This window comes from Dendropsophus ebraccatus, chromosome 3, assembly GCF_027789765.1.
Source record: "Dendropsophus ebraccatus isolate aDenEbr1 chromosome 3, aDenEbr1.pat, whole genome shotgun sequence".
In the NCBI taxonomy this organism is placed as follows: domain Eukaryota; kingdom Metazoa; phylum Chordata; class Amphibia; order Anura; family Hylidae; genus Dendropsophus; species Dendropsophus ebraccatus.
Genome location: NC_091456.1, coordinates 106,295,446 through 106,323,127, shown reverse-complemented (window position 1 = coordinate 106,323,127; position 27,682 = coordinate 106,295,446). Strand labels below are relative to the sequence as shown.

At 45.2% G+C, this 27,682-nt stretch overlaps 1 protein-coding gene across 7 annotated transcripts in view; it reads right to left on the bottom strand.

The window, feature by feature from the left end:
- Positions 1-3,769: 3,769 nt before the first annotated feature.
- The window catches only part of LOC138785936 (calcium/calmodulin-dependent protein kinase type IV-like), a 94,342-nt gene continuing 70,429 nt past the window's right edge, over positions 3,770-27,682 (bottom strand). For all 7 annotated transcript variants that reach the window (XM_069962420.1, XM_069962421.1, XM_069962423.1 and 4 more), the window contains 4 exons: positions 18,430-18,505; positions 14,616-14,742; positions 10,705-10,857; positions 3,770-4,907 (listed from right to left, as the gene is read on the bottom strand). In XM_069962420.1, coding sequence (XP_069818521.1) covers positions 4,800-4,907; positions 10,705-10,857; positions 14,616-14,742; positions 18,430-18,505 — 464 coding nt within the window. In that variant the 3' untranslated portion in view covers positions 3,770-4,799. The remainder of the gene's footprint in view (positions 4,908-10,704; positions 10,858-14,615; positions 14,743-18,429; positions 18,506-27,682) is intronic.

Genomic DNA, 27,682 nt, shown 5'->3' with positions numbered 1-27,682 from the left:
ATAACTTTTTCGGGGTACCGTTGTGGAGTATATGCAACATTTTGATCACTTTTTTGTCATTTTTTAGCGAGGCAACATTAACAAAAATTATTTTGACGGTACAAAAAAAGTTTCTTTGCACTATTCACAGTGCGTGATGCTGGAATGATCTCTCCTTCAACCTTGGTGCATATTGGACTGTACTAGAACCGATGTAACAGCCATACAATCTAAAGAATAGTCTCAGCAGATATGAAAACACTGCGGCACACACAGGATCCTTGCAAAAACGATTTATACCGATCACATGGGATACAAGTCGATAAACTCAGACAAGGCTACAGCCGTTTCACGCTTAGGTGTGCTTCATCATGGCCTGCTGGAGGATGATTACAGGAAAAGAGGCCAGTTAGAAGGATCTTTTCCTATCCGTCATCCTGCAGAGGGAGCTGTCAGGCAGAGAGTCACAGCCCAGATGACTCCCGGCTCTCTGCATGTCTGGTGCGCCGGAAAAAACGTCTTATGGTCCATTTACACGGAAAGATTATCTGACAGATTATCTGCCAAAGCCAGGAATAGATTTCAGTTAAGGAGAAATCTTAGGCTTTCCTTTATGACCTGATCTGTTTATAGGCTGCTTCTGGCTTTGGCTTCAAATCTTTGGCAGCTAATTTGTCAGAAATCTTTCTGTGTAAATGGACCCTTAGTTTGAGCAGCTAAAGGTTCTACGGGACACGTGGTAAGGAAGCGTTTTAGCAGATCCTCCAGGTGCTGCTAGTAGCGTTACCCAAAAAAAATCTGATTAGTTCTCTTTATAGGGGCTTTGGTGCTTCTTGCCTTATTTATAAGTATTTTTAGGCTGGACACCAGCACATCTTTGTTCAGCTACACTGTTTCTTTAGTAAGCCTTAGCTTCATTTTGTAGGCTTGAAATATAAACTGTAGTCCAAAAATATGCCCTAGATAAAGTTAGCTGATCAGATCCCTAACACTGGGCGGCTGAGTATCAGCCAACCAGTGCTGGACTTGTTATGCTCTGCCCCCACCTGGTCAATACAAGTTACAGGGGAGTGGGGTAGGAGTGGTAAGAAGATAAACAGTAAAAACAGCAAAAATTGTAATAAGCATAATGGACATGTTTCCAGTGGATAGTTAACGTTTTGAAGGTTTATTTCTTTTTTTAATTCAAAGCAAAGACACAGCAATAATTTATTTCAGGGGTAAATTACTGTTTTGCTAGATTGCCATAACTCAAACCTAGAACATGTTAAAGTTAAAGCTTCATGATTTAGAGCAGGGATGGAGAACTTCGGCCCTCCATCTGTTGCAAAACTACAATTCCCATCATGCCTGGACAGCCAAAGCATGATGGGAATTGTAGTTTTGCAACAGCTGGAGGGCCGAAGGTTCCCCATCCCTCATTAGGAAAAAAATTCTGATCTGTTGCCATGTATAAAGCAATATTTTTTATGATATAAAATGGCTAGTAAAATTACTGAATGGGTCTTTTTGTTTAACTGTTGTTCCCTATCGTCCCATTGGCATCACAACATATGGGGTATTATCGCCCCTGCGAGCCCCTGGGACGAAGGAATTTTAATGAAATAAATAAGCAAAGCTTTAATCCCCTCCTCCAGGAAGTATAATAGGCCCCACCTTCCCCACACACCTCAGTCTTTTTTACTTCGTTTCCTGAAAGCCCTAGGGGACTCTCTCCCTCCTCCCTATTTCTTTCTTAAAGATACCTGCGGAGTTGCCAGGATGTCCGGGTGTCACCGCAGGATCCCGCGTCAGGCCGGTATTACAGCAGGATGGCGTATCCAGCTCATCTGGAGTCCGGTATGCTTATTTCTGTCTGCTTACTGTGGAACGCATAGTGCGTTCCATAGCGGCGTCACGTCATTTCCGGCTCGGCATAATGTTTTCTCAGGATAAGGTCATCTTGAAGTTCCTTCCAGGGTTTCTTCCGAAGGTGGCATCTCACGCCAACATTAACCAGTCGGTGGTCCTTCCTGTTTTCTCTCCTGCATCTTCATCTGAAGAAGTCTTGGATCTCTCACTGTTGGACGTTTCCAGATCTATCAGGTTATACCTGAATAGAGTTGATACTTTTCGTAGAGAGGAAAATTTTTTCATTTTGTTTGCTGGTAGAAACAGAGGTAAGAAGGCCTCAAAACCTACAATATCGCGTTGGATATGCGATTGTATAGGCCTCTGTTATTCTTCAGCTGGTATGTCTCCACCTGAGTTCACTAGAGCTCATTCAACCAGAGCTGTAGCCTCTAGTTGGGCAGAGCGCACATCGGTGCCCATTGAGGACATATGTCAGGCGGCAACCTGGTCTTCAGTTTCCACCTTTGTCAACCATTATAGGTTACAGTCTCTATGTTCATCCAGAACGGTATTTGCTAAATCCGTACTTTCTGCTGCCGTAATTAATGACCCACCCAATGAGGATACTTGCTAGTTCCCCATATGTTGTGATGCCAATGGGACGATAGGGAAGTGAAAATTATTATGTTAATTTGTTTTCCCTGAGACCCATTGGCATCACAAGGCACCCGCCCTGTATTATTGTATTCGTTATAATTTGACTGAGGTGTGTGGGGAAGGTGGGGCCTATTATACTTCCTGGAGGAGGGGATTAAAGCTTTGCTTATTTATTTCATTAAAATTCCTTCGTCCCAGGGGCTCGCAGGGGCGATAATACCCCATATGTTGTGATGCCAATGGGTCTCAGGGAAAACAAATTAACATAATAATTTTCACTTTGTGTGTGTTATGAACTTGCTTTGCCAACATATCCAATAAAGTTAACATTTTGCTACAAAATACAAATTATTCTATTATGGGGGATTTCCCTGAAGGTTTATGAGGGAAAGAGCAGGAGGTATACACCCTCTTCATTTTCTTTCTACAAGACCATTCACACTGAGCAAAAGAGGCGGAACTTCAAGTGAAGCCCGTGCCCCATATGCTGCTTGAAATGCCGCTTGTCCCATTTTTTAAATTTTTTTTAATAGGATATCTCGTGCACCTCTGCTCTGAGAAGGCACTTGAGAAATCCCATTGAATCAATGGGACAGGCAGAATTTCAAGCGGCATCCAGGACACGGGCTCTGCTTGAAATTCCGCCTTTTTTGCTCAGTGTGAACGGGCCCTAAAGAGAGAAATAAATTAAGAAAAAGCAACATGGTTCCTGGAAAAAGTCATGCTCAATGTAACTCCTTCACAAGCTCTGAATATAAGGAGGGTGTACTAAAGAAAAATGTCACAAAAAATACAATCAAAGTGATCTTATGTCCCACAGCTGAATGGTCAGTCCTCAAAATATCAGTATAGGGTTTCGTTACTAAAAATATGAAACTGCAGCCTGTGAGAGACCCTGCATCCCAATAATGTGACGGCAGTTTGTAAGACACACCCTGCACATCTAAAAATGTGACTGCAGCCAGTGAGACTGAGGGTACTATTACACGGAACGATAATCGGCCCAATCTATTTTCGTCGGGTGCCGACCGCGCACCGCTACGTGTAATAGCGGTGCGCGGCTGGCGACTGACGATATACATTACCTATCCACGTTACAAGGCTGCTCCTGCTCCCCGGGTCCCGCTCGCTCTAGCTTCAGAGCGGCCTGTCAGCTGACAGGCCACCTGGCCAATCACAGGCCACGGTGGTCCCGGCCTGTGATTGGCGGAGCGGCCTGTCAGCTGACAGGCCACTTTGAAGCTAGAGGGCGCGGGACCTGTGGAGAAGCCGACCGCAGAAGCAGCCCTGGAACGTGGATAGGTAATGTATGTAGTTTAAATAAGGGCTGCAAGGACATCGGTAGCGAGTGATGATCTAGCAGATCGCTGCTCGTTTACAGGTATTATCGGGCCCCCATCGGCCTGTGTAATACCACCCTGAGCGCTCGTCTCTTATAATGTGGATACAGCCTCTGAGAAAGAGCCTTTTCAGGATATACATACTTATGGAGACTGAATGATTCGAAGGGAAATGGCTGAAGTTTATTTGAACATAAAGATGGATTTCCATAAAGTTGCATTGTATGATTAGAGTATTTCCACCACTCCTGGTTCACTGCATGCTATGTCATCTCAGAGGCACATAAAGCTTCTTTTTTTCAATTATTTATTTTTCTTCTCAAAAGGTATATACCTCTTTCTCTTCTTCACAGAAACCTGCAGGAAAATCCTTAGTTGTGCCATGTGCTTTGGAGCCTTTCATCCAAGTGCATGGTTCCTATTTAAAGGCTTGACTGGTCTGAAAGGGTTTCAATTTACGACAATGTCATATTCAGTAAAACACTTGGCAGTTGTTATGAGCAGACATTTGATACTTTGCCAGTAGTGATATGTTCACATACACTGTGGTCACCGATATAGACCCTGTCTATCCCTTTAATGAATATAGATACAGATACAAGATTAGAAAAAAAAAAACAGCTACTTTCATGCAAAACCAGCACACCACCCCTTCCTAAGGTTGTTATTTTTTGGTGTTTTTTTTTTATTCAAATATCTCGAAAACGGTGGTTCCCAGAGAGCTAAAATCTACCAAAAAGGGCTTGATTAACTATGAGCCAGATTGGTCCAGTCGTTTGGCTGTGCATAAAGAACGGACAACAGTTTTTTTTTTATATAGTATATAAGATTAGCAGTTTGGTTTTCACTCGTTAGAACAGTCATCTGCCTGTTTGATTGAATGTCATATTTGGACTCGAACATCTGCTTTACAGGGCCTTTTAATGGTCTTCTGATGTATTTGGGTGGTCTTTAGATAAATGGCAGCTTTTATTCTCAACATTTAAAATATTATTTACATTTTTTTGGATCTTCTGTTTTTTGCATGTCCTTGGTTTTATCTGAGTGATTATGATTATTTCCTAAACGGCTTGAAGCTACCACAGCTTTCATTGCTGCCTGTGTAAAACAAAAAAACAAAAAAACATGAAATACAAATCCAGTTACTGGTTTCAGAACACCCTTTTATTTAAAAACAATGAAATGGAAAGTTACATATCTGAATACCCCCTTCCTGATTAAGGGTATAAACACACACACCGTATACGCAGCTTATACGCAGCATGATACGCGACACGTGATACGCAGCAAATACGCAACAAATAGTCAACAAATATGCAGCAGATTAGATCTAAATAACTGAACACAGCATCAAATCTGCACCACCATCCGCTGCAGATCTGCTGCGTATATGGTGTGTGTGTTTGTACCCTTATAGTACGAGGCAACTGTTCTTGACAGGATCCTTGATGGGTGCAAAAAAAGGGTGAAAAATTGGTTAATTTAGAATTCTGTCTCCTGTGGCCCAAGAACTTCTTGGATCCCTCTTGTGATTGCCAATCTCTTTCTGCTTTTCCCTTTTTAATCCCTCATACCTTGTACATTTGGGATAGATGGGTTGCTAAAAGGAGGCTCTCCAAATTATCTGGCCTACTGTCTCCACTTCTCCAAACCCATTCCAACCAGGATGGAGGGCCTGTAGGTTCCTCCTTAAGAGTGAGTTCACACTACGGAATTCTCGCGGATAAACTCCGCGGAATTCCGCAGTATGTCCGCGCGCCTTTCCGCCGGCTCCATAGGACCGGCGTCAGAAGCGAAATTAGGGGGGGCAAGGGGGGCGGTGGCCCCAGGGCCCACACTGGCAGGGGCCCACTGAGGTCCCAGACGGTTAATGCTGTCTGCAGAAGCTATTGCCTTTGCAGACAGCCTTAACACGTCTGTAGGGGCCCCCAGACGGCATTAGCGCCCGGCAGGTGCGGGCCCCCTGCTCCTGGGGGCCCCACTCAGTCACCTGATGCTGCGGGGATGTTCTGCTCTCTCCTCTCTTCCTGTTTCCTCACATGTTGCACGACAGCTGTAGCTCCTCCCCCTCAGCTACACACTGCTCTGCATAGTGCTGTGTGTGAGGAGGGGAGGAGGGGCAGCCATATGATGACAGGAGCCGAGGGATCCTGCTACTGGATGGCTGCCAGGGATTGTGAAGAGGAGCAGCAGCAGCTGACAGTGAGTGATCATCATCATCATCATCTGTGTGTTAGTCAGGCTGCTGCTGTGTGCTGTAGGTGGTAGAGGGCAGACTGAGTGAGGGGAAGTACAGAGAGCCCCTCCTGATGCTGGAGCCTGGACATCTCTGTACAGGCAGCAGCTTCACTCAACTGGTTTTAAGTTTATTCATTTTCTGCCAATAACTTTGCCCCCCTCCCCTGTGCAGAGCTCAGTGCAGCATGGTTGTTACTTTTATTCATCTACCCTCTAAACAGCAGCAGACAATGTGTCCTATCTGTGCCCCAACAGTGCCACCTCCAGTTTATCTCCCTCTTTTACCTCCCCTTAGGCTATGTTCACACTACGTAAATTCCATGGAAATTACGGCCATTGTTACAACGGCCGTGATTTCCACGGAACTTATGCAGTGCTGCAGGCTGAAGGTATCCCGGCCAGAGTGTATACACATCATATACGCTCCGGCCAGGATCTCTCGCGGCGCCATAAAAAAACTGACATGTCAGTTTTCCGCAGCCGCTATTCACTGAATAGTAGCTGCAGAAAACCCTGTCAGTGCACACTATGCAGTGAGCGGCTCTGGCCGCACGCTTCATAGTGTACTGTGGGGAGTTCTGATGCGGGCGCGCACTGATGCGCCCAAATCAGAACTCTGCGGCACTGAAGATCATCCGGGATGAACCTTTCAGAGACCGGCCGTTCCGTGTCCCGGGTATATGGCAGCCTCCCAACTGTCCAACAACAGAAAGTAGGTAGAGATAAGGGTTGGGTGTGCTGGATTTTGCCACCCACTATTTTAGATAGATAGATAGGAGACAGATAGATAGATAGATAGATAGATAAGAAATTCAGAATGAATGCAGCACTCGTGTAGCGATGAATGTGGTGCCAGGCGGTATATACCAGTGACCACCCGGTATAAGTGATATAAATCAGAAGAATACCGCAGCACTCATGGGATAGAATTCAACACAACGTGTTTATTTCCCCAAACCGCGACGTTTCGCTCTCTGCTTGAAAAAGCTCTCAGTGTGGAGAGCGAAACGTCACGGTTTGGGGAAATAAACACGTTGTGTTGAATTCTATCCCATGAGTGCTGCGGTATTCTTCTGATTTAGATAGATAGATAGATAGATAGATGAGATAGATAGATAGATAGATAGATAGATAGATAGATAGATAGATAGATATAAAGAAATTCGACTGGAGCACATCCAGACTTTCGTGGTGAAAAGTGAAAAATTTATTCCATACGTAAAACACAAGGGAAAAACAGCGACGTTTCGCTCCTCCGGCAGCCCCAGCTCCTACCACCACAAGGCCTTGCTGCACCAAGAAACCCCAAGAAAACAAAGCCACCGGGAACAAGTCTCCCAAACCCAACCTGACCAAGCCGCCAACCAGCACAGCATTACGAAAAGCCAAATCCAGAAGACAATAGACAAGAGGAAGGAGGATTACATCAGCGTCTGGGGGAACAACATCAGAGAATCCCAGAAACTGACCATATACCAGAGGCTACAGAGGGAGTACAGACTGGCCCCATATCTGGAGAAACTACCCAACCACAGAGACCGGAAAACCCTGAGCTGCTACAGGCTGAGCGCCCACAACCTGGCCATTGAAACAGGGCGGCACCGACAGACGTACAAGCCCAGGGAGAGCCGACTGTGCCAGCAGTGCGACCAGGAGGCCGTGGAGGATGAGGCCCACTTCCTACTACACTGCCCCAAATACTCAGCAGTGAGGGACACTCACTTCAGGAGACTCTCCAATCTCCTTCCAGGCTTCTCCACCATTGAGGAGGAAGAGAAACTACCCATCCTGCTGGGGGAAGAAGAGACCACAGCAACTATAGCGGCACAATACGTCACTGCCTGCCATAAACTGAGAGGAGCGTGATACGTCATGGACTCCAACTACCTGACCCCGGTATCCCCCCCATCCCGCCACCTACGATATACCACAGACTTCCGTCCCTACCCCCCATCCCTACCCATCTTCCCTACCCATCCACCAAAAATCTCCTGTTTGCTTTGACAATGCTAATATGTTATTAAGACCTGCCAATAAAGCTGATTTGATTTGATTTGATAGATAAGTAGATAGGAGATAGATAGATAGATAGATAGATAGATAGGAGACAGATAGATAGATAGATAGATAGATAGATAGATAGATAGATAGGAGATAGTGAATACATTTCAAAGGAAACATGTGATATATATATATTATGTGCAAAGCAATTAATGACGTGTTCATTCCACACCTGATATCACAATCAGCTAACGTGAGTATATACATGTGCAATAACATAAATAATCAGGGAGCTTCTAGATGGCCATGCGTTCCACTGATGGCGTGCGGTCCAAGACTCTACTTCCTGGTTGATGCTGCTGATCACAGCGTGTGAGTGAATCACAACTGCTCCGATATGTTCTCATTTTGTATATATGTATATATATTTTTTCTGATCATCATGAATTATTGAAAAATATGGACTTACACTGTCACTTCGGAGCTAGAAGCTCCCTGATTATTTATGTTATTGCACATGTATATACTCACGTTAGCTGATTGTGATATCAGGTGTGGAATGAACACGTCATTAATTGCTTTGCACATGATATATAAATCACATGTTTCCTTTGAAATGTATTCACTGGCTTGAAAAAGACGTCATTGAGACGTCGAAACGTCGCTTTCCATTTACTGTGTGTTTTGTATGGAATAATCACCAATACAGATTGAACTTTTTTCTGTCCTGTGTGCTGCAGTTACTTTTTGGATATTTAGATAGATAGATAGATAGATAGATAGATAGATAGATAGGAGATAGATACAGTAGATAGATAGATAGATAGATAGATAAGATAAGATGCTGCAGTTACTTTTTGGATATTTAGATAGATAAATAGATAGATAGGAGATAGATAGATAAATAGATAGATAGGAGATAGATACAGTAGATAGATAAATAGATAGATAGATAGATAGATAGATAGATAAGAGATAGATAGATAGATAAATAGATAAGATAGATAGATAGATAGATGAGAGAGAGATAGATAGATAAATAGATAGATAGGAGAGAGATAGATAGATAGATAGATAGATAGATAGATAGATAGATAGATAGATAGGAGATAGATAGATAGATAGATAGATAGATAGGAGATAGATAGATAAATAAATAGATAGATAGGAGATAGATAGATAGATGCTAGGAGATAGATAGGAAATAGATAGATAGGAGATAGGTAGTGGTGCCATTTCTGGAAAAAAAGCAGCTATGTTTTTCTAACCTTAGATAACCCTAATTAGATAACCCTTAATTTTTACATGGTTCTATATGTGAAATGTAGAAGCCTCTATATCTTTTCTCAATCCTTATTCACTATGAGTAATATAGTAGAATAAAGCCTTTGTTATTCAGAAAACATTGTCTTCTGCCAAGGTTTCCTATGGGTAACATAATCGGTTAGGGGCCCACTCAGACTCACTCGCCCCCCCCTAGGCTGAACCCCTAGCTTTGCCCCTGGCCGGCGTATTCCGCTATCCGCCCAAAGAACTGACATGTCACTTCTTTCGACGGATAGCGGAATACGCCGGCCCATAGAATGGAGCCGGCGGAAAGGCGCACGGCTGTGCGCGGACAGCCGCCGGAATTCCGCTGAGTTTATCCGCCAGAATTCCGTAGTGTGAACCCACCCTTAGGGTGCGTTCACGCGTACAGGATCCGCAACAATCTTTATATCAATGTAACTAAATAACTGAACACAGCATCAAATATGCTGCAGAACTGCTGCAGATCCTGTACGTGTGAATGCACCCTTAGGAGTGTAGTTCTTGTCCACTCCTCCAAGACTGCATAACAGGTGATACTGTCTTACCTCAACGTTCATGCAAGCACAGGTGGAGGGGCACTGCCTGTCTTGGTTTGAATACAATTAACTGATCTTGTACTTTGGTGTTCTATCGTCTTTGATAAATGGAAAGTTGATCCTAATACCTCATTTGACAAACAGTATGTTCAGAAAATATGAAAACACATGGAATATCTCTGGCTTTTTAAGCTAAAGAGAAAAACATTCAAAATACTGTTGAGGTGGTATTATTGCCCTGCCACTGTACAGTCATTGGATCAATGTTTACACAGCATCTCTGAGACAGGAGATATGCTGCATGTTTGGTGGGACCACCCTGGCATAGGTGCATTCTGGGATAAGATACTGACCATTTAAAATGCATATTCTGGAAAGACTGTAGTCAATACTCCCAATTCATGCTTTTATCACAAATCCCTGGCTCCATTGGTACAGTCAAAAAGGAGATTCTATGCCATTTCTTGACAGCTACAAGGATGGTTATTCCCCGTCATTGGAAGACCCCCAAGTCTTCCCACTGTTGCTGAATGGGTAAGACTATGTTCCAACACAGTATTTTTGCTCAATATTTTTCAACCAAAACCAGTAGTGGATTGGAAACGCAGAAAGGCTATGTTCACACACTGTTGAAATTTAGTAATAATTGCCATTATTTACAAGGGAACCAATCAGCACGATTGTACTGAAAGTGCAATGTGAGTGAACACAACCTAATTGTCAATTATGGGAAAATCAAAGCCCAAAACAGACTGCTGCTTACAAGGTTAAAAAAGCTTAATGGAAAAAAACAAAACAAAAAACACCACCTTTAGTTTACGCTTAGCATTAAATTCTTGAAGTTTCTTTTGTGTACGGTCCATATGGGAAACCTTGGCAGCCCTTCCTGTTACCCATGGGTGCTGCAGAGCCTGAGAAAATGTTAGTCTTTTCTTTGGATCTAACACAATCAACTTCATTACCTGCAACAGAAATGTGGTGAGTTAGTGTACTGTACTGTATGTACACTGATGAAAATCTTTTGTCATTCTACCTGCCAGGTGGTCAGCTTCTGGTCCTGGATTCAAATCTGCCATCTGCATGATTTAAGCGTTGTCTTTCTATTTTTTTTTCTTGTTTTCATTCTGGTAATTTGGCTTCCTCCAACACTCTAAATGTACACTGGGAATGCTAGAAACCATCCAGCATATAAACTCCTGAACACTGATCATGCCCCACCAGGAAGGAATCATAAAAATCACAGGAACAATAGACATGTTAATGATATGCAAATGATACAAAATATTCAAAACATCTCAATTTATTCAGTATTGAGTATGAGACCCACACTGTGCCAAGGCTGTATCACTGGTTGCACACACAAATGTGGTGTACCTAGAAAGAAAACTAGAAGGGTCCAGCTATTGTACATTATGCCAGCCCACACCATAATCATGGAAGTAGGACCAGTGGGACATTCCCCCGTGAAGGTCTCTGCAGATCATCCTTTGACTATCATTGCTGAAGAAGATAAACCCCCCATTCCTGGTGGTACGCGGTCGACAGAACACCTGTCAAACCTTTCAAATTCATGACCATACAAAACTATTGGTGACTAATTAGTTACTGTATTGCCTCCATTCAGTAATAATGTCTCTGCCTCTATTGAGTTATAACTGGCCAGGCAGAGAATGCAGTCCTGAAGTGCTTGCAACCTATGGGGGAATGGTGAAGAAGGAAACTGATAGTTTCTGCTTAAGTATTGTACTCCATCCGGGTGCAGATAGTGAATAGAGGCAGGGGGATTCGGTGCTCGGCAGGCTGTTTTTACTTTCTGCATTTGGGGCCCTTGGTGTGCACCCTGTTTGACGCTCCTGGCTTGGTATGTGACATGCAATTTCACTCGCAGTACAAAATAGATTACTACTAATAATAATGCTTTTATTTGTATAGCACACACAGATTCCGCAGCACTTTACATAGTTTCGCCAATTATTGCTCCCTGTCCCCAATAGGGCTCACAATCTAAATCCACCTATCTGAATGTTTTTGGTGTGAGAGGAAACCAGAGTACCCGGAGGAAACCCACGCAAACACAGAGAGAACATACAAACTCTTTGCAGATGTTGCCCTTGGTGGGATTTGAACCCAGGACCTCAGTGCTGTTAACCACTGAGCCACCGTGCTGATTACTATGCACCATTCTAATAATGTGATGATTAGTCTATGCAGAGGGTCACCTCTGGGCTTTTCTTTCTGTCCTTCGTTCTTGGTTTCCTAGATATACAATGTTTAACAGTGCAGACATCTGGGACTGTCTGTTTCTGTTTGCAATAAGTGACAGTAACTGGCACATTGACAAACAGGAGGCACTGCACAATCACACTGTACTGCTGTATTGTAATTTTTTGAGATTTCATTTTATAGCATCAAAGCCCCTCCCATAAATTGGCATTTGAAGCTTGAATAAAAGAGTAAAAAATTAATTTTTAATTCATTGCTTTAGTAAATTTACAATGCTTTGCAATATAACTTTTTTTGTTAATACATCAACTTCAGTGGAGTGAAAGCAGTAAGGGGCTACATGCTGCCACCAATGTTAATGTTGGGAACTGCAGGGTTGTCCAACCCTTGGTCCCTGATCTGAACCAGCAGTGCACAGCACTCTTGATACAGGGCTTGGTCCCTGTGTACCCTATGTTCTCATTAGAATATACAGTACCTGGGGTAAGCTGCCAGCTTCCCTTCCAGCTACTGTATATTCTAATAACATACAATACACGGGTGGTGGGGGTGGTGCCTGCTCTGTATTAATAGTGCTGTAGCAGCCCTTGATCAGAGCAGGGGTCCAGGAACTTCAGGTGGCCATGAAGGTGATGTTACTTTGGAACATTGTAATCCCTAAAATGGCTTCAGCCTTGTAACTGCTTCTGCAAGAAGGAAAGGAATGCTGGCAGCAGGACTACAAGGAGAGCGCCTTGAACCTACATCGCAGACACAATACAGACACAGGAGAAAGACATTGTTATAGAAACAACTTGTACCAGCTTGACTGCGCAGGACAGGAAACTGCTGACCATCTATGGATTGACCTATCAGAATGTGATATGTATGTGTCTTGAAACCCCACTTGTATTGAAAATTCATACCGTGTTTCCCTTGAAAATAAGACAGTGCCTTATATAATTTTTTTCCTCCAAAATAGGTACTATGTCTTATTTTCGGGTTATGCCCAGGGGAGAGAAACAATACATCCCCCCCGATCCTTCCCACAGTACTCATCATTGCCGGACAGGTGCACATACTCACATACATCATTGCTGGACGGGTGCAGAGGCAGGTTGATGCGGCGGTGGGTCCTGGTGGCGGTAGTGTTGAGCATCAGGTCATGCATGCGGCATTGTGCACCGAGTCGTGCATGCGGAATTGTGGGCCGGGTCATGTGCGATGGTGGTGCGGCTGGATGTGCGGCGGACGTTGAGGGCCATGGACCAAGCTGCCGGCGGTGCCGGCAGTGAAGCTCCATGAGGGGTGGTGACAGGTAATCTGAGCGGTTACAGGTAAACTGCAGTGATTATGAGTAATCTGTGGTGGTTACAGGTAATCCGGGGTGGTTACAGGTAGGGCACTTGACTTTGGAGACAGGGGATAAAAAGTGCTGGCAGCATTTAGAACAAGCGATTAGGGGTATATAGTATATACCGCTGATCGCTTGTACCGGGATCACATTGGGTGGTCCCCGATCATTGCCCCATGCTCTCTGCCACCTCCAGTGGTGGAGAGAATGGGGCTTTGATCATTATTAGGAATCCATCACTGTGAACAGAGTCTGTTCACATTGATTGCGGCGGCCATCTTGGATCAGATGGCGGCCCAGGAAGGGGAGGGTTAGTGACCGGGTCACTAGAGTTAATCCTGGGGACATGTTTTCATCTCCTCTCACGTGGATTCATGGTGAGAAGAGGTGAAAGCGTTCAGCTGCACCGACAATGCCTGTTACCGGTGGCCGCTGTTATACTGTTAATAACGGTGATCGCTAGTGTGGGGACCGGCCGGGACTGACCCCACACTCTGCCCCAACCCCTCAGCTACCTCCAATAGCTGAGAGGAGGGGGCTGTGGGCCTTACTGGCACCGCTGCACTATTCTGTGCCATCGCCATAAAGAGCTGATGGCAGCAGAATAGAGCCCATTAGTGACTGCTGTAAAAATCCGTATCGGCGGTCACTAATAACATAATAAATGTATTTTCTGTGTCACTACGGTTACGGGCGATGTTTTTTAATTGTTTTGTACAGCGTGTGTCGCGTGATATAATTATTGATATAGTTGTATAGATTAGGTTGTTACGGACATGGCGATGGACATGATTTGACAGCGGCATTTAACGGGTTAAACTACCCGGAGCGGAGAATCCTCCCCTCTGGGTTGTTTCAGGGGGGGATCAGCTGTCACACTGACAGCTGATCCCCTGCCCTGCCGTCGCAGGGAGGCGGCGGTTTATTCCGATACATCTGCCGTTGAAAGGCGGAATAAAGCCAATTAGTGACTGCCTTGAAAAGGCAGCATGGCGGTCACTAAGGGGTTAATGGCAGCACAACAACTCAGGACCACAGTGTACTAGTGTGCTAGAATGTTCAAACAAGTGGTTTTCAAAAAACAGTGCTGAAAAAAAGCAGTTCTGCTTGGACTGAATACACATTCCCTTAAAATATTTCTGTGGTCACCTAAGTATTACTTACCAAGTCCTTTGCATTCAGTGAAATGTCATCCCACCAGGGTGACATGAATTCAAAGTCACAAGACAGGATTCTGCTGTACACATACTGATCTCCCCGAGCATCAAAAAATGGTTCAAACCCACATAACCTGGTAAGTACAAAAATGGACAATTTTCATCTGGCAATATCATGTCAACCATGTATACTGTTTTAGTGTTTTATAAGATTAAAATTACACACAATGAATCTGTAACAAATCCTCCACGTCCGAACAACTTTACCATTTTGACTTGATATAATAGCCTTCCACCTTCCACCATTAACACATTTTTTCTACATTTGTTGTCAACTATAGAGCCAGCAAAAGAGCCCCAGACCATGTTTGTCAGTTATAGAAACATAGAAGATTGTCGGCAGAAAAAGACCACTGGGTCCATCTAGTCTACCCTTTTATTATTTCTCTTCTTATTATCTCAGGATAGATCAGTGGCGTCGCTAGGCATTAAGATTTGGGGCCAGTGCCCCGAATGTGAAGGTCACTGCCCCGAATCTTTTGCATTAGGAATTGCTACACTGCAGTGCAGTCTGCAGTCTGGGGCTTGGTCCATCCGGTCACCGGGTGCTGTGCAGCGTCTCTCCTGTCACTGTGTATATATGAATAACGTCAGTGCAGAGATCCCCCCATGATCTACCAACACTACTGTTCAAAAGTTTGGGGTCACCCAAACAATTTTGTGTTTTCCATGAAAAGTCACACTTCTTCACCACCATACGTTGTGAAATGAATAGAAAATAGAGTCAAGACATTGACAAGGTTAGAAATAATGATTTGTCTTTGAAATAACACTGTTTTTACATCAAACTTTGCTTTCGTCAAAGAATCCACCTTTTGCAGCAATTACAGCATTGCACACCTTTGGCATTCTAGCTATTAATCTGTTGAGGTAAGCTGGAGAAATTGCACCCCACGCTTCTAGAAGCAGCTCCCACAAGTTGGATTGGTTGGATGGGCACTTCTGGCGTACCATACGGTCAAGCTGCTCCCACAACAGCTCAATGGGGTTCAGATCTGGTGACTGCGCTGGCCACTCCATTACCGATAGAATACCAGCTGCCTGCTTCTGCTGTAAATAGTTCTTGCACAATTTGGAGGTGTGTTTAGGGTCATTGTCCTGTTGTAGGACAAAATTGGCACCAATCAAGCGCTGTCCACTGGGCATGGCATGGCGTTGCAAAATTGAGCGATAGCCTTCCTTATTCAGAATCCATTTTACCCTGTACAAATCTCTCACCTTACCAGCATCAAAGCAACCCCAGACCATCACATTACCTCCACCATGCTTAACAGATGGCGTCAGGCATTCTTCCAGCATCTTTTTATTTGTTCTGCGTCTCACAAACATTCTTCTTTGTGATCCGAACACCTCAAACTTGGATTCATCCGTCCACAACACTTTTTCCAGTCTTCCTCTGTCCAATGTCTGTGTTCTTTTGCCCATCTTAATCTTTTTCTTTTATTGGCCAGTCTCAGATATGGCTTTTTCTTTGCCACTCTGCCCTGAAGCCCAAAATCCTGCAGCCGCCTCTTTACTGTAGATGTTGACACTGTAGATGTTGTAGGTGTTTTGCGGGTACTATTTAATGAAGATGCCAGTTGGGGACTTGTGAGGCGTCTGTTTCTCAAACTAGAGACTCTAATGTGCTTATCTTCTTGCTTAGTTGTGCTAGAAAGTTCTCTTTTTCTGGCCATTTTGAGCGTTTAATTGACCACACAAATGTGATGCTCCAGAAACACAATCTCATCAAAGTAAGGTCAGTTTTGTAGCTTCTGTAACGAGCTAGACTGTTTTCAGATGTGTGAACATGATTGCACAAGGTTTTTCTAATCATCAATTAGCCTTCTAAGCCAATGAGCAAACACATTGTACCATTAGAACACTGGAGTGATAGTTGCTGGAAATGGGCCTCTATACACCTATGTAGATATTGCACCAAAAACCAGACATTTGCAGCTAGAATAGTCATTTACCACATTAGCAATGTATAGAGTGTATTTGTTTAAAGTTAGGACTAGTTTAAAGTTATCTTCATTGAAAAGTACAGTGCTTTTCCTTCAAAATAAGGACATTTCAATGTGACCCCGAACTTTTGAACGGTAGTGTATATTAACTCAGAGGGCCCGTGCCCCGCATGTTTTAGGACCCTAGCAACGCCACTGGGATAGATATATGTTTAGCCCAGGCAGGTTTAAAGCGACTCTGTACCCACAATCTAACCCCCCCAAACCACTTGTACCTTCGGATAGCTGCTTTTAAGATCTGTCCTGCGGTCCGTTCGGCAGGTGATGCAGTTATTGTCCTAAAAAAACATACTTTTAAACTTGAAGCCCGTGCCAAACGGGAGTATCTGTGCCCTAACTTTGCACAACCTCTCTGTCCCTCCTCCCCACCCTCCTTATCATTAGGAATGCTCCAGGCAGATTGCCTTCTATTCCCCACCTGTGGCAGCCCGGCACATGGGCTGGATCCTTAAGGACCTGTGCAATGTTCAGCATGGAGAAAATGTTTCAGTGACATTCCTAATGATGAAGAGGGTGGGGAGGAGTGACGGAGGGGTGGTGCAAAGTTAGGGCACAGATACTCCCGTTTGGCACAGGCTTTAAGTTTAAAAGTATTTTTTTAGGACAATAACTGCATCACCTGCCGAACGTACCCCAGGACAGATCTTGGATTAAAAGCAGCTATCCGAAGGTACAAGTGGCTTGGGAGGACAGATTGTGGGTACAGAGTCGCTTTAAATTCTCTGTAAATTGTAGATTTACCAACTACATCTGCTGGAAGTCCAAGCACCTACGACTCTTTCAGTAAAGTAATTAAGCATTAAAGTAAGTATTTCCTCACGTTGCTTCTGATCTTTCCCTCAACTAACCTTTCATTGTGTCCTCCTGTTCTTGAATTCAGTTTTTATTCTTTTACTAAAAACACTTCCCTTCTGAACCTTATTTAGTCCTTTAACATATTTAAAGGTTTCAATCATGTCCCCCTTTCCCTTCTTTCCTCCAGACTATACAGATTCAATTCCTTAGGTCTTTTATATAGTATGTTTTATGCCTGACATCCTCCACCATTTTTGTAACCTGTCTTTGGACCCGTTCTATTTAAAATCAATATTTTATCTACTGACTGAGCTACAAAAACCTTGTTGGATTTACCAAAAATGTTACATTTTGATTCATCAGTCTGTAGGATGTTTTTCTACAGGAGCACATCGGGCAAAGATTAGATGACAAAGAGAACATTTTTTTAAAACAACTTAGAGAATGAGGTCTCTATTAACCATGGCAACTAAAGAGTTAATTAGCTGACATTGGAGTTAGCTCAGATCCCAGTTGTTGCCAAATGCCATCAACTAATGTTAGAGGTCCTAAGTAGGGATGGTCCAAACCTGCCAAGGTTCGGGTTCGTATGAACCCAAACGCTCGTCAGCAGATTCCCGCTGTCTGCCCGCTCCGTAGAGCGGGCGGATCCAGCGGGAGTAACGCCTGGAAAACTGGGATACAGCCTATGGCTATGGCTGTATCCCAGTTTTCCAGGCGGTCCTCCCGCTGGATCCGCCCACTCCACGGAGCGGGCAGACAGCGGGAATCATTACTGAGGGTTTGGGTTCGTACAAACCCGAACCAAACTCGGTTCGGACCATCCCTAGTCCTAAGCAATCTCCAAACCTTGTCAAAAGCTCAAAGTCCTTTTATGTTATGTGGTGTGGAGAGGGGTTTAAATATTACATGTGAATTACATGACATAATATTCACAAAAGAAGAGAAATAAATTCTTACAGGATGTATGTAATTACACCAACGGACCACATGTCAACTTCTGGACCATAAGGAGAACCATGAAGAATTTCTGGTGCTGAAAATACAGAGAGAAAATCTTACAATTTAGAGCTGGCTACACATGGGGAAAGATGTACCAACAGTGCTGCAAAGGAGAGGTGGAGTACTTGCCCTTGGAAACCAATCAGGTTACAAAAGATCCTCTGAAAAATAAGAATCTGTAGATGCAACTACAGTGGTACCTCGGTTCTCAAACTTAATTGGTTGAGGAAGGAAGTTTAAGATCTGAGCAGTCTGAGAACCGAGCAGTGTCTTCCCATAGGGAATAATGTAAATGTGTTTAATTTGTTCGGGCAGCCACCAATAATTACCTACAATACTCATATATTACATTGATAAGTACCCAGTTTAATCTCTGCAGTACATTACAGAACAGCACTATATATTGTACGGTACATTACAGAGCAGCACTATATACTGTACCGGCAGGGGTGATTCTAGCCTCTCTGCTGCCCGAGGCGAACTATAGAATGACGCCCCCCCCCCCGTCAATCCGCCCACATTATAATCCACTACTGCCCCCCCCCCCCCCCACTGCTGTCCCCAATAAACATAATGTTTGGTCCCTTGCTGCACAGAGGATGTCAGGAGAGGAGGGGGCTGACTTTATAGGAGAGGTCCCAGCAGCACAGAGGATGTCAGGAGAGGAGGGGGCTAATCCTATAGGAGAGGTCCCAGCAGCACAGAGGATGTCAGGAGAGGAGGGGGCTAATCCTATAGGAGAGGTCCCAGCAGCACAGAGGATGTCAGGAGAGGAGGGTGCTAATCCTATAGGAGAGGTCCCAGCAGCACAGAGGATGTCAGGAGATGAGGGTGCTAATCCTATAGGAGAGGTCCCAGCAGCACAGAGGATGTCAGGAGAGGAGGGTGCTAATCCTATAGGAGAGGTCCCAGCAGCACAGAGGATGTCAGGAGAGGAGGGTGCTAATCCTATAGGAGAAGTCCCAGCAGCACAGAGGATGTCAGGAGAGGAGGGTGCTGATCTTTTAGGAGAGGTCACAGCAGCACAGAGGATGTCAGGAGAGGAGGGTGCTGATCTTTTAGGAGATGGTCCCCCCTCTTCCCCCCCTTATAGATGGTCCCCTCTCCCTTATAGATGGTCCCCCTCTCCCCCCTCCCTTATAGATGGTCCCTCCCTTATAGATGGTCCCCCTCTTTCCCCTCCCTTATAGATGGTCCCCCTCTTTCCCCTCCCTTATAGATGGTCCCCCTCTTTCCCCTCCCTTATAGATGGTCCCCCTCTTTCCCCTCCCTTATAGATGGTCCCCCTCTTCCCTCTCTCTCCCCCCCTTATAGATGGTCCCCCTCTTTCCCCCCCCCCCTTATAGATGGTCCCCCTCTTCCCCCCCCTTATAGATGGTCCCCTCTCCCTTATAGATGGTCCCCCTCTTCCCCCCCCTTATAGATGGTCCCCTCTCCCTTATAGATGGTCCCCCTCTCCCTTATAGATGGTCCCCCTCCCTTATAGATGGTCCCCTTTCCCTTATAGATGGTCCCCCTCCCCCCCTTATACATGGTCCCCCTCTCCCTTATAGATGGTCCCCCTCTTCCCCCCCTTATAGATGGTCCCCCTCTTCCCCCCCCTTATAGACGGTCCCCCTCCCGCCCCTCCCTTATAGATGGTCCCCCCCTTATAGATGGTCCCCCTCTTTCCCCCCTCCCTTATAGATGGTCCCCTTCCCCCCCTATAGATGGTCCCCCTCCCTTATAGATGGTCCCCCCCCTTATAGATGGTCCCCCCCCCTTATAGATGGTCCCCCTCTTTCCCCCCTCCCTTATAGATCGTCCCCCTCTTTCCCCCCCTCCCTTATAGATGGTCCCCTTCCCCCCCCCTCCCTTATAGATGGTCCCCCTCTCCCCCCTCCCTTATAGATGGTCCCCTTCCCCCCCCCTCCCTTATAGATGGTCCCCCTCTCCCCCCCCCCCCCTTATAGATGGTCCCCTTCCCCCCCCCTACCTTATAGATGGTCCCCCTCTCCCCCCCTCCCTTATAGATGGTCCCCCTCTCCCCCCCCCCTTATAGATGGTCCCCCTCTCCCCCCCCCTTATAGATGGTCCCCCCCCCTTATAGATGGTCCCCCTCCCTTATAGATGGTCCCCCTCTTTCCCCCCTCCCTTATAGATGGTCCCCTTCCCCCCCCCCTCCCTTATAGATGGTCCCCCTCTCCCCCCCCCCCCTTATAGATGGTCCCCTTCCCCCCCCCTACCTTATAGATGGTCCCCCTCTTTCCCCCCTCCCTTATAGATGGTCCCCCCCCCCCCCCTGCACAGCAGATAAAACAAGAAACAGCACATAACTCACCTGCCCTCCGTTCCCCCGTCGAGCCTCTCTGGTCTGGTCCCGGCTGATGTGCGGCTGCCCGGGGTGTCCCGTCCTGTCCCCGGCAGCGCGCGCATCAGAGAGCTCCCCGTGCGCCTGTGGCTGTGACTTCCGGCGCACGGGGATCTCTCTGATGCGCGCGCTGCCGGGGACAGGATGGGACACCTCCGGCAGCCGCACATCAGCCAGGGGACTAAGGCTGCATTCCACGTTCCGTGATCCTGTCGGATCACGGACGTGGAATGCATGTACTGGAGCCCCCCCGCCCCCGGGCAGTATCTGTAATGAGATGCTGTGAGCGGGGGGGACTGTATTCATAAGCGCCGCGCTGTAGTATCAGCACCGCGCGGCTGATTCATTACAGGGCGGCGCTTATGAATACAGTCTCCCCCGCTCACAGCATCTCATTACAGATACTGCCGGGGGGCGGGGGGGCTCCAGTACAGTCAGTGGCGGATTATAATGTGGGCGGCCGCCCGAACCGCCCATATTATAATCTGCCACTGAATGCCGCCCCCACGAAGACAGCTGGTGGCGCCGCCTGAGGCAGACGATTCAAGTCGCCTCATGATTGCGGCGCCCCTGTGTACCGGTCAGCACTATACTGTACAGTACATTGTACACAAGAAGCATTCAACAAAACCAGCAATTATAGTGCAGTAGTCACTAACTCCTCACTCATCCTTTACTGTATAGTGCCCCACCCCAGCACTGTAAAGTATGGTAGATGGTGGTGCACTGACTGTACTACGACTACTACTGTACACTAGCAATCTTATAAAGTACTGTACTGTATGTAAAGCCTCACCAGTTCTAAACTCACCAGGTACAACCCACCATACACAATTGCAAAAAAACGAGCAAAGTTTGAATTCTGAATGTTACTTCCAGGTAAATTTTCGTTTGAATACCGCGCTATTACTGTACTTCAAGACTGGGTGCCCAAAAAGTGTTAGAGAACTGAGCAAGAGTTTGAGAACCAAAGCAAACTTTCCTTAAAAATACAGTTTGAGTTCCGGGCAGTTTGAGAACCAAGGTACCACTTGTATTTTACTTTTTATTGGAGAATGTATTCCTAGGCTAGTAATAAATGTTTGACCAGTGATAGAAAAAAAAAATTAAACAATTGTTATACGTTAACCCTTTAAGTACCCTGAAAATTAGAATTTTCCCATTTTTATCTTTTCCTTTTAATAGTCATAACTTTTATTTTTCCATCTACAGAGCCATATAAGGGCTTGTTTTCTGCAGGACCAAATGCACTTTGTAGGGTCTTCATTTTACTAAAATTATACAGCTTCACCTACCCTCTCCTGAGAAGGAACAAAAGGTGCCCTTCTGTGTCATAATAAGACCAGAAATATCATAAACCAAACGCATGGAGAGACAATATATGTTGCAAACAATCAAGTTTATTATAATTATCAATTCACATAATTATGATTTTAACCCCTTAGGGACCAAGCCTATTTGAGCCTTAATGACCAGGCTCATTTTTCAAAATCTGACCTGTCTCACTTTATGCGCTTATAGCTCAGTGATGCTTTAATGTATGCTAGCGATTCTGAGATTGTTTTTTCGTAACATATGGCACTTTATGTTAGTGGCAAAATTTGGTCACTGTCTTGTGTGTTTTTTTGTGAAAAACATCAAAATATCATGAAAAATTTGAAAATTTTGCACTTTACGAACTTTTAAATTCTTTGCTTCTAAAAAAAGAAAGTCACATGACAAAATTTAGTTAGTAAGTCACATTATCAATATGTCCTCTTTATTCTGGCTTCATTTCGTAAACATGTTTAAATTTTTTAGGGTGTTACGGGGCTTAGAAATGTATCAGCAAATTATCAAATTTTCATGAAATTTCCAAAACTGATTTTTTTAGGGACCAGTTCTTTTTTTAAGTTGATTTAGGAGGCTTGTATACTGGAAACCCCCATAAGTGACCCCATTTTGGAAACTAGACACCTTAAAGAATTAATCTAGGGGTATAATGAGTATTTTAACCCTACACGGGCTGGAGGAAAGTAATCACAATTAGGCCGGAAAAAAATGGAAAATAGAAATTTTCCAATAATATATTTGTTAAGATTAGAGTATCTCATTTTCATAATAAACATGAGAGAAAATGCACCCCAAATTTTGTAATGCAGGTTCTCCTGAGTAGAACGGTACCCCATATGGGGGCGTAAACCACTGTATAGGCACACAGCGGGGCTCAGAAGGGAAGGAGCGCCAATTAGCATTTTCAGTGCAGATTTTTCTGAAGAAGTTTCTGAGCGCCAGGTGCGTTTGCAGAGCCCCTGTAGTGTCCGCAGAATAGAACTCCCCCAAAAGTCACCCCATTTTGGAAAGTGCACCCCTCAAAGAATTCATCTTGGGGTTTGGTGACCATTTTGACCCCACAGGTATTAGAGGAAAGTATTCAAAAGAAGACAGTAAAAATGAAAAAATAGAATTTTTCCAATAACATGTTTGTTTAGTTTGAAATTTCTCATTTTCACGAGGAACAGGGGAGAAAACTCACCCCAATATATGTAAAGCAGGTTCTCCTGAGTAGAACGGTACCCCAAACATGGGTATGAACCACTGTATGGGCACACAGCCGGCCTCAGAAGGAAGGGAGCGCCAATTAGCATTTTCAGTGCATGATTTTTCTGAAGAATTTTCTGAGGGCCAGGTGCGTTTGCAGTGCCCCTGTAGTGTCAGCAGAATAACCCCCCTCCAAAAGTCACCCCATTTTGGAAAGTACACCCCTCAAGGAATTCATCTTTGGGTGTGGTGAGCATTTTGACCCCACAGGTATTAGAGGAAAGTATTCAAAAGAAGACAGTAAAAATGAAAAAATAGAATTTTTCCAATAACATGTTTGTTTAGTTTGAAATTTCTCAATTTCACGAGGAACAGGGGAGAAAACTCACCCCAATATATGTAACGCAGGTTCTCCTGAGTAGAACGGTACCCCAAACATGGTTATAAACCACTGTGTGGGCACACAGCGGGCCTCGGAAGGAAGGGAGTGCCAATTAGCATTTTCAGTGCATGATTTTTCTGAAGAAGTTTCTGAGGGCCAGGTGCGTTTGCAGTGCCCCTGTAGTGTCAGCAGAATAACCCCCCTCCAAAAGTCACCCCATTTTGGAAAGTACACCCCTCAAGGAATTCATCTTGGGGTGTGGTGAGCATTTTGACCCCACAGGTATTAGAGGAAAGTATTCAAAAGAAGACAGTAAAAATGAAAAAATAGAATTTTTCCAATAACATGTTTGTTTAGTTTGAAATTTCTCAATTTCACGAGGAACAGGGGAGAAAACTCACCCCAATATATGTAACGCAGGTTCTCCTGAGTAGAACGGTACCCCAAACATGGTTATAAACCACTGTGTGGGCACACAGCGGGCCTCGGAAGGAAGGGAGTGCCAATTAGCATTTTCAGTGCATGATTTTGCTGAAGAAGTTTCTGAGTGCTAGGTGCGTTTGCAGCGCCCCTGTAGTGTCTGCAGAATAGAACCCCCCCAAAAGTCACCCCATTTTGTAAAGTACACCCCTCAAGGAATTCATCTTGGGGTGTGGTGAGCATTTTGACCCCACAGGTATTGGAGGAAAGTATTCAAAACTAGACCGTAAAAATGAAAAAAATTGAATTTTTCCAATAACATGTTTGTTTAGTTTGAAATTTCTCAATTTCACTAGGAACAGGGGAGAAAAAGCACCCCAAAATTTGTAACGGAGGTTCTCCTGAGTAAAATGGTACCCCATATGTGGGCATAAACCACTGTATGGGCACACAGCAGGGCTCAGAAGAGAAGGAGTGTCATTTTAGTTACAGGCACTATGTGGGTGTTTACTGGTTATCTGGGGTGGTAATGGACAATCTTGGGGTGTTTACTGGCTATCTGAGGTGGCAACAGGCAATCTGGTGGGGTTATGGGCAATCTGGGGTGGTTACGAGCAGTCTGTGCCAATCTGGGGTGGTTACGGATAATCTGGGGGTGTTTACTGGCTGTATGGGGTGGTTATGGGCAATCTTGGGGTGTTTACTGGCTATATTGGATGGTTATGGGCAATCTAAGGGTGTTTACTGGCTATCTGAGGTGGTGATGGGCAATCTGGGGGTGTTCACTGGCTTTCTGGGGTGGTGACGGGCAATCTGGTGGTGTTCACTGACTATCTGGGGTTATGGGGGTAATCTGGGGTGGTGACGGGAAATCTGGGGTGGTGACGGGCAATCTGGTGGTTGCGAGCAATCTGGGGTGGTTGCGAGCAATCTGGGGTGGTTACAGGCAATTTGGGGTAGTTACAGGCAGTCTGTGGCAATCTGGGGTGGTTACGGGCAATCTGGGGTGGTTATGGGCTGTCTGGGATGGTTATGGGCTATCTGGGATGTATACGGGCAATCTGGGGTGTATACGGGCAATCTGGGGTGTATACGGGCAATCTGGGGAGATTACAGGCAATCTAGGGTGGTGACGGGCAATCTGGGGTGGTGACAGGTAATCTGGGGTGGTTACAGGTAATCCAGGGTGGTTACGGGCAATCTGAGCACTTGACTTTGGAGACAGGCGTAAAAAAGTGGCGGCACCATTTGGAACAAGCGATCAGTGGTATATAGTATAAACCGCTGATCACTTGTACTGGGACCCCACCGGGTGGACACCGATCATTGCCCCATGCTCTCCGTCACCTCCGGTGGTGGAGAGAATGAAGCTTTGATCATTTTTAGGAATCCATCACTGTGAACAGAGTCTGTTCACAGAGATGGCGGCGGCCATCTTGGATCAGATGGCCGCCCTGGGAGGGGGGGGGGGGGGGTCAGTGACCAGGTCACTAGGGTTAATTCTGGGGAAGGGGGGGACATGTTCTCATCTCCTCTCACCGTGGATGCACGGTGAGAAGAGATGAAAGCGTTCAGCTGAGCTGGCAATGCCCGTTACCGGTGGCCGCTGTTATACTGGTAATAACGGCGATCGCCTGTGAGGGGACTTGCCGGGACTGACCCCACACTCTGCCCCAACCCCTCAGCTACCTCCGGGGGGCTGCGGGCATTACCGGCGCCGCTGCACTATTCTGCACCATCGCCATAAAGAGCTGATGGCAGTAGAATAGAGCCCATTAGTGATCGCCGTAAAAATCCGTATCGGCGGTCACTAATAACATAATACACGTATTCTCTGGGTCGCTACGGTTACGGTGATACCACATTTGTGTAGGTTTTTTTAACTATTACCGCTTTGGCGCAATAGAAACTCTCTTCCTAGCAAAAACCCACAAAACCTGTTGCCGCATTGCAAGATCCATAGCGTTCTCATCTTTTGCGTGACAGAGCTGGTTTTGGGCTTATTTTTTGCGGGAAGATCTGTAGTTTCTATTGATACCAAGTTTTATATGTATATGACTTTTTGATCTCTTTTATGACGTATTTTCTAAAGTGGATTGATAAAATACAGCTATTCTGGTACTGTTTTTTTAATTTTTTTTTTACAGCGTGTGTCGTGCGATATAATTATTGATATATTTTTATAGATTGGGTCGTTATGGACGTAACGATACCAAATATGTATATGATTTGTGTTTTTGATCACTTTTATGTCATGTTTTATTGGGTATAGGGAATATAATGCATCTTTATTATTGGGGGGGCTGGGGGGGGCTGTGTTGTGTTTGGTGCACATTTTTTTTTCACTTTTTTTTACTTTTACACTAGTGTACATTACTGTACACTAGTGTAAAATACTTTGATCACTGATACAATACACTGCAGTACCTAATGTACTGCAGTGTATTGTATCATGCCTCATGCTGACAGGCAATAGCCGCGGCCACCCCTGTCAGCATCAGGCATCTCCATAGTGACCCCGGGGACCTTCATTAGGACCCCAGGATCACCATGGAGACATCGGAGGACCGGACGGCGCCGCGGGACATCGCGATCACGTAAGTGACCCACGGCGCCGTCCGGGATCCACCGGGACCCGTTAGATGCCGCTGTCATGGTTTGACAGCGGCATTTAACGGGTTAAACTGCCCGGAGCGGAGAATCCTCCGCTCCGGGCAGTTACAGGAGGGTGCCAGCGGTCACACTGACCGCTGATCACCCGTCCTGCAGCCGCCGGCGGGCGGTAATTTATTCCGATGCGCCCGCCGTTAAAAGGCGTACGCATCGGAATAAAGCCCATTAGTGGCCGCCGTGAAAAGGCAGCATGGCGGTCACTAAGGGGTTAAAGGAGTTCTCCAATTAAAACTTACTTATAGGGGACAGAGGCCAAGTAAAAGAAAGTTTTCCCTTCATTTCCACATCGGCTATGTCTGTTCTATCACATTCTTAAAGGGGTTTTCCAATTAAACTGTGTAAAAATGTGGCTGATGGCGCTCCTGTGTGAGTGCAGCAACTAGAGGAATAGATTACTCTGCTAGATGGATACCCTGTCTAGCCGGATGAAACAAACAGTTGTATTAGTATACACAAATGCCTCTTTATGTTTGCTGGCCCTCTTCCTATGTTATGTGATGGTATATATGCAAGTGGACAGTCAAGCAGTCCAAAAACGTTCCTCTGCCCTGTTTGTATCCACGCAGTGATGGTCGATGTTTAAAAATAATATGATATAGGTGTCACTCACCCAGCAGTGTGGTTTGTCTTAATGTTCTCCAAACCAAACTGCTGGGTGAGTGACACCTATATTGTATTATTTTTAAACATCGACCATCACTGCGTGGATACAAACAGGGCAGAGGAACGTTTTTGGACTGCTTGACTGTCCACTTGCATATATACCATCACATAACATAGGAAGAGGGCCAGCAAACACAGAGAGACATTAGTGTATACTAACATTAGTGTATACTAATACAACTGTTTGTTTCATCCGGCTAGAC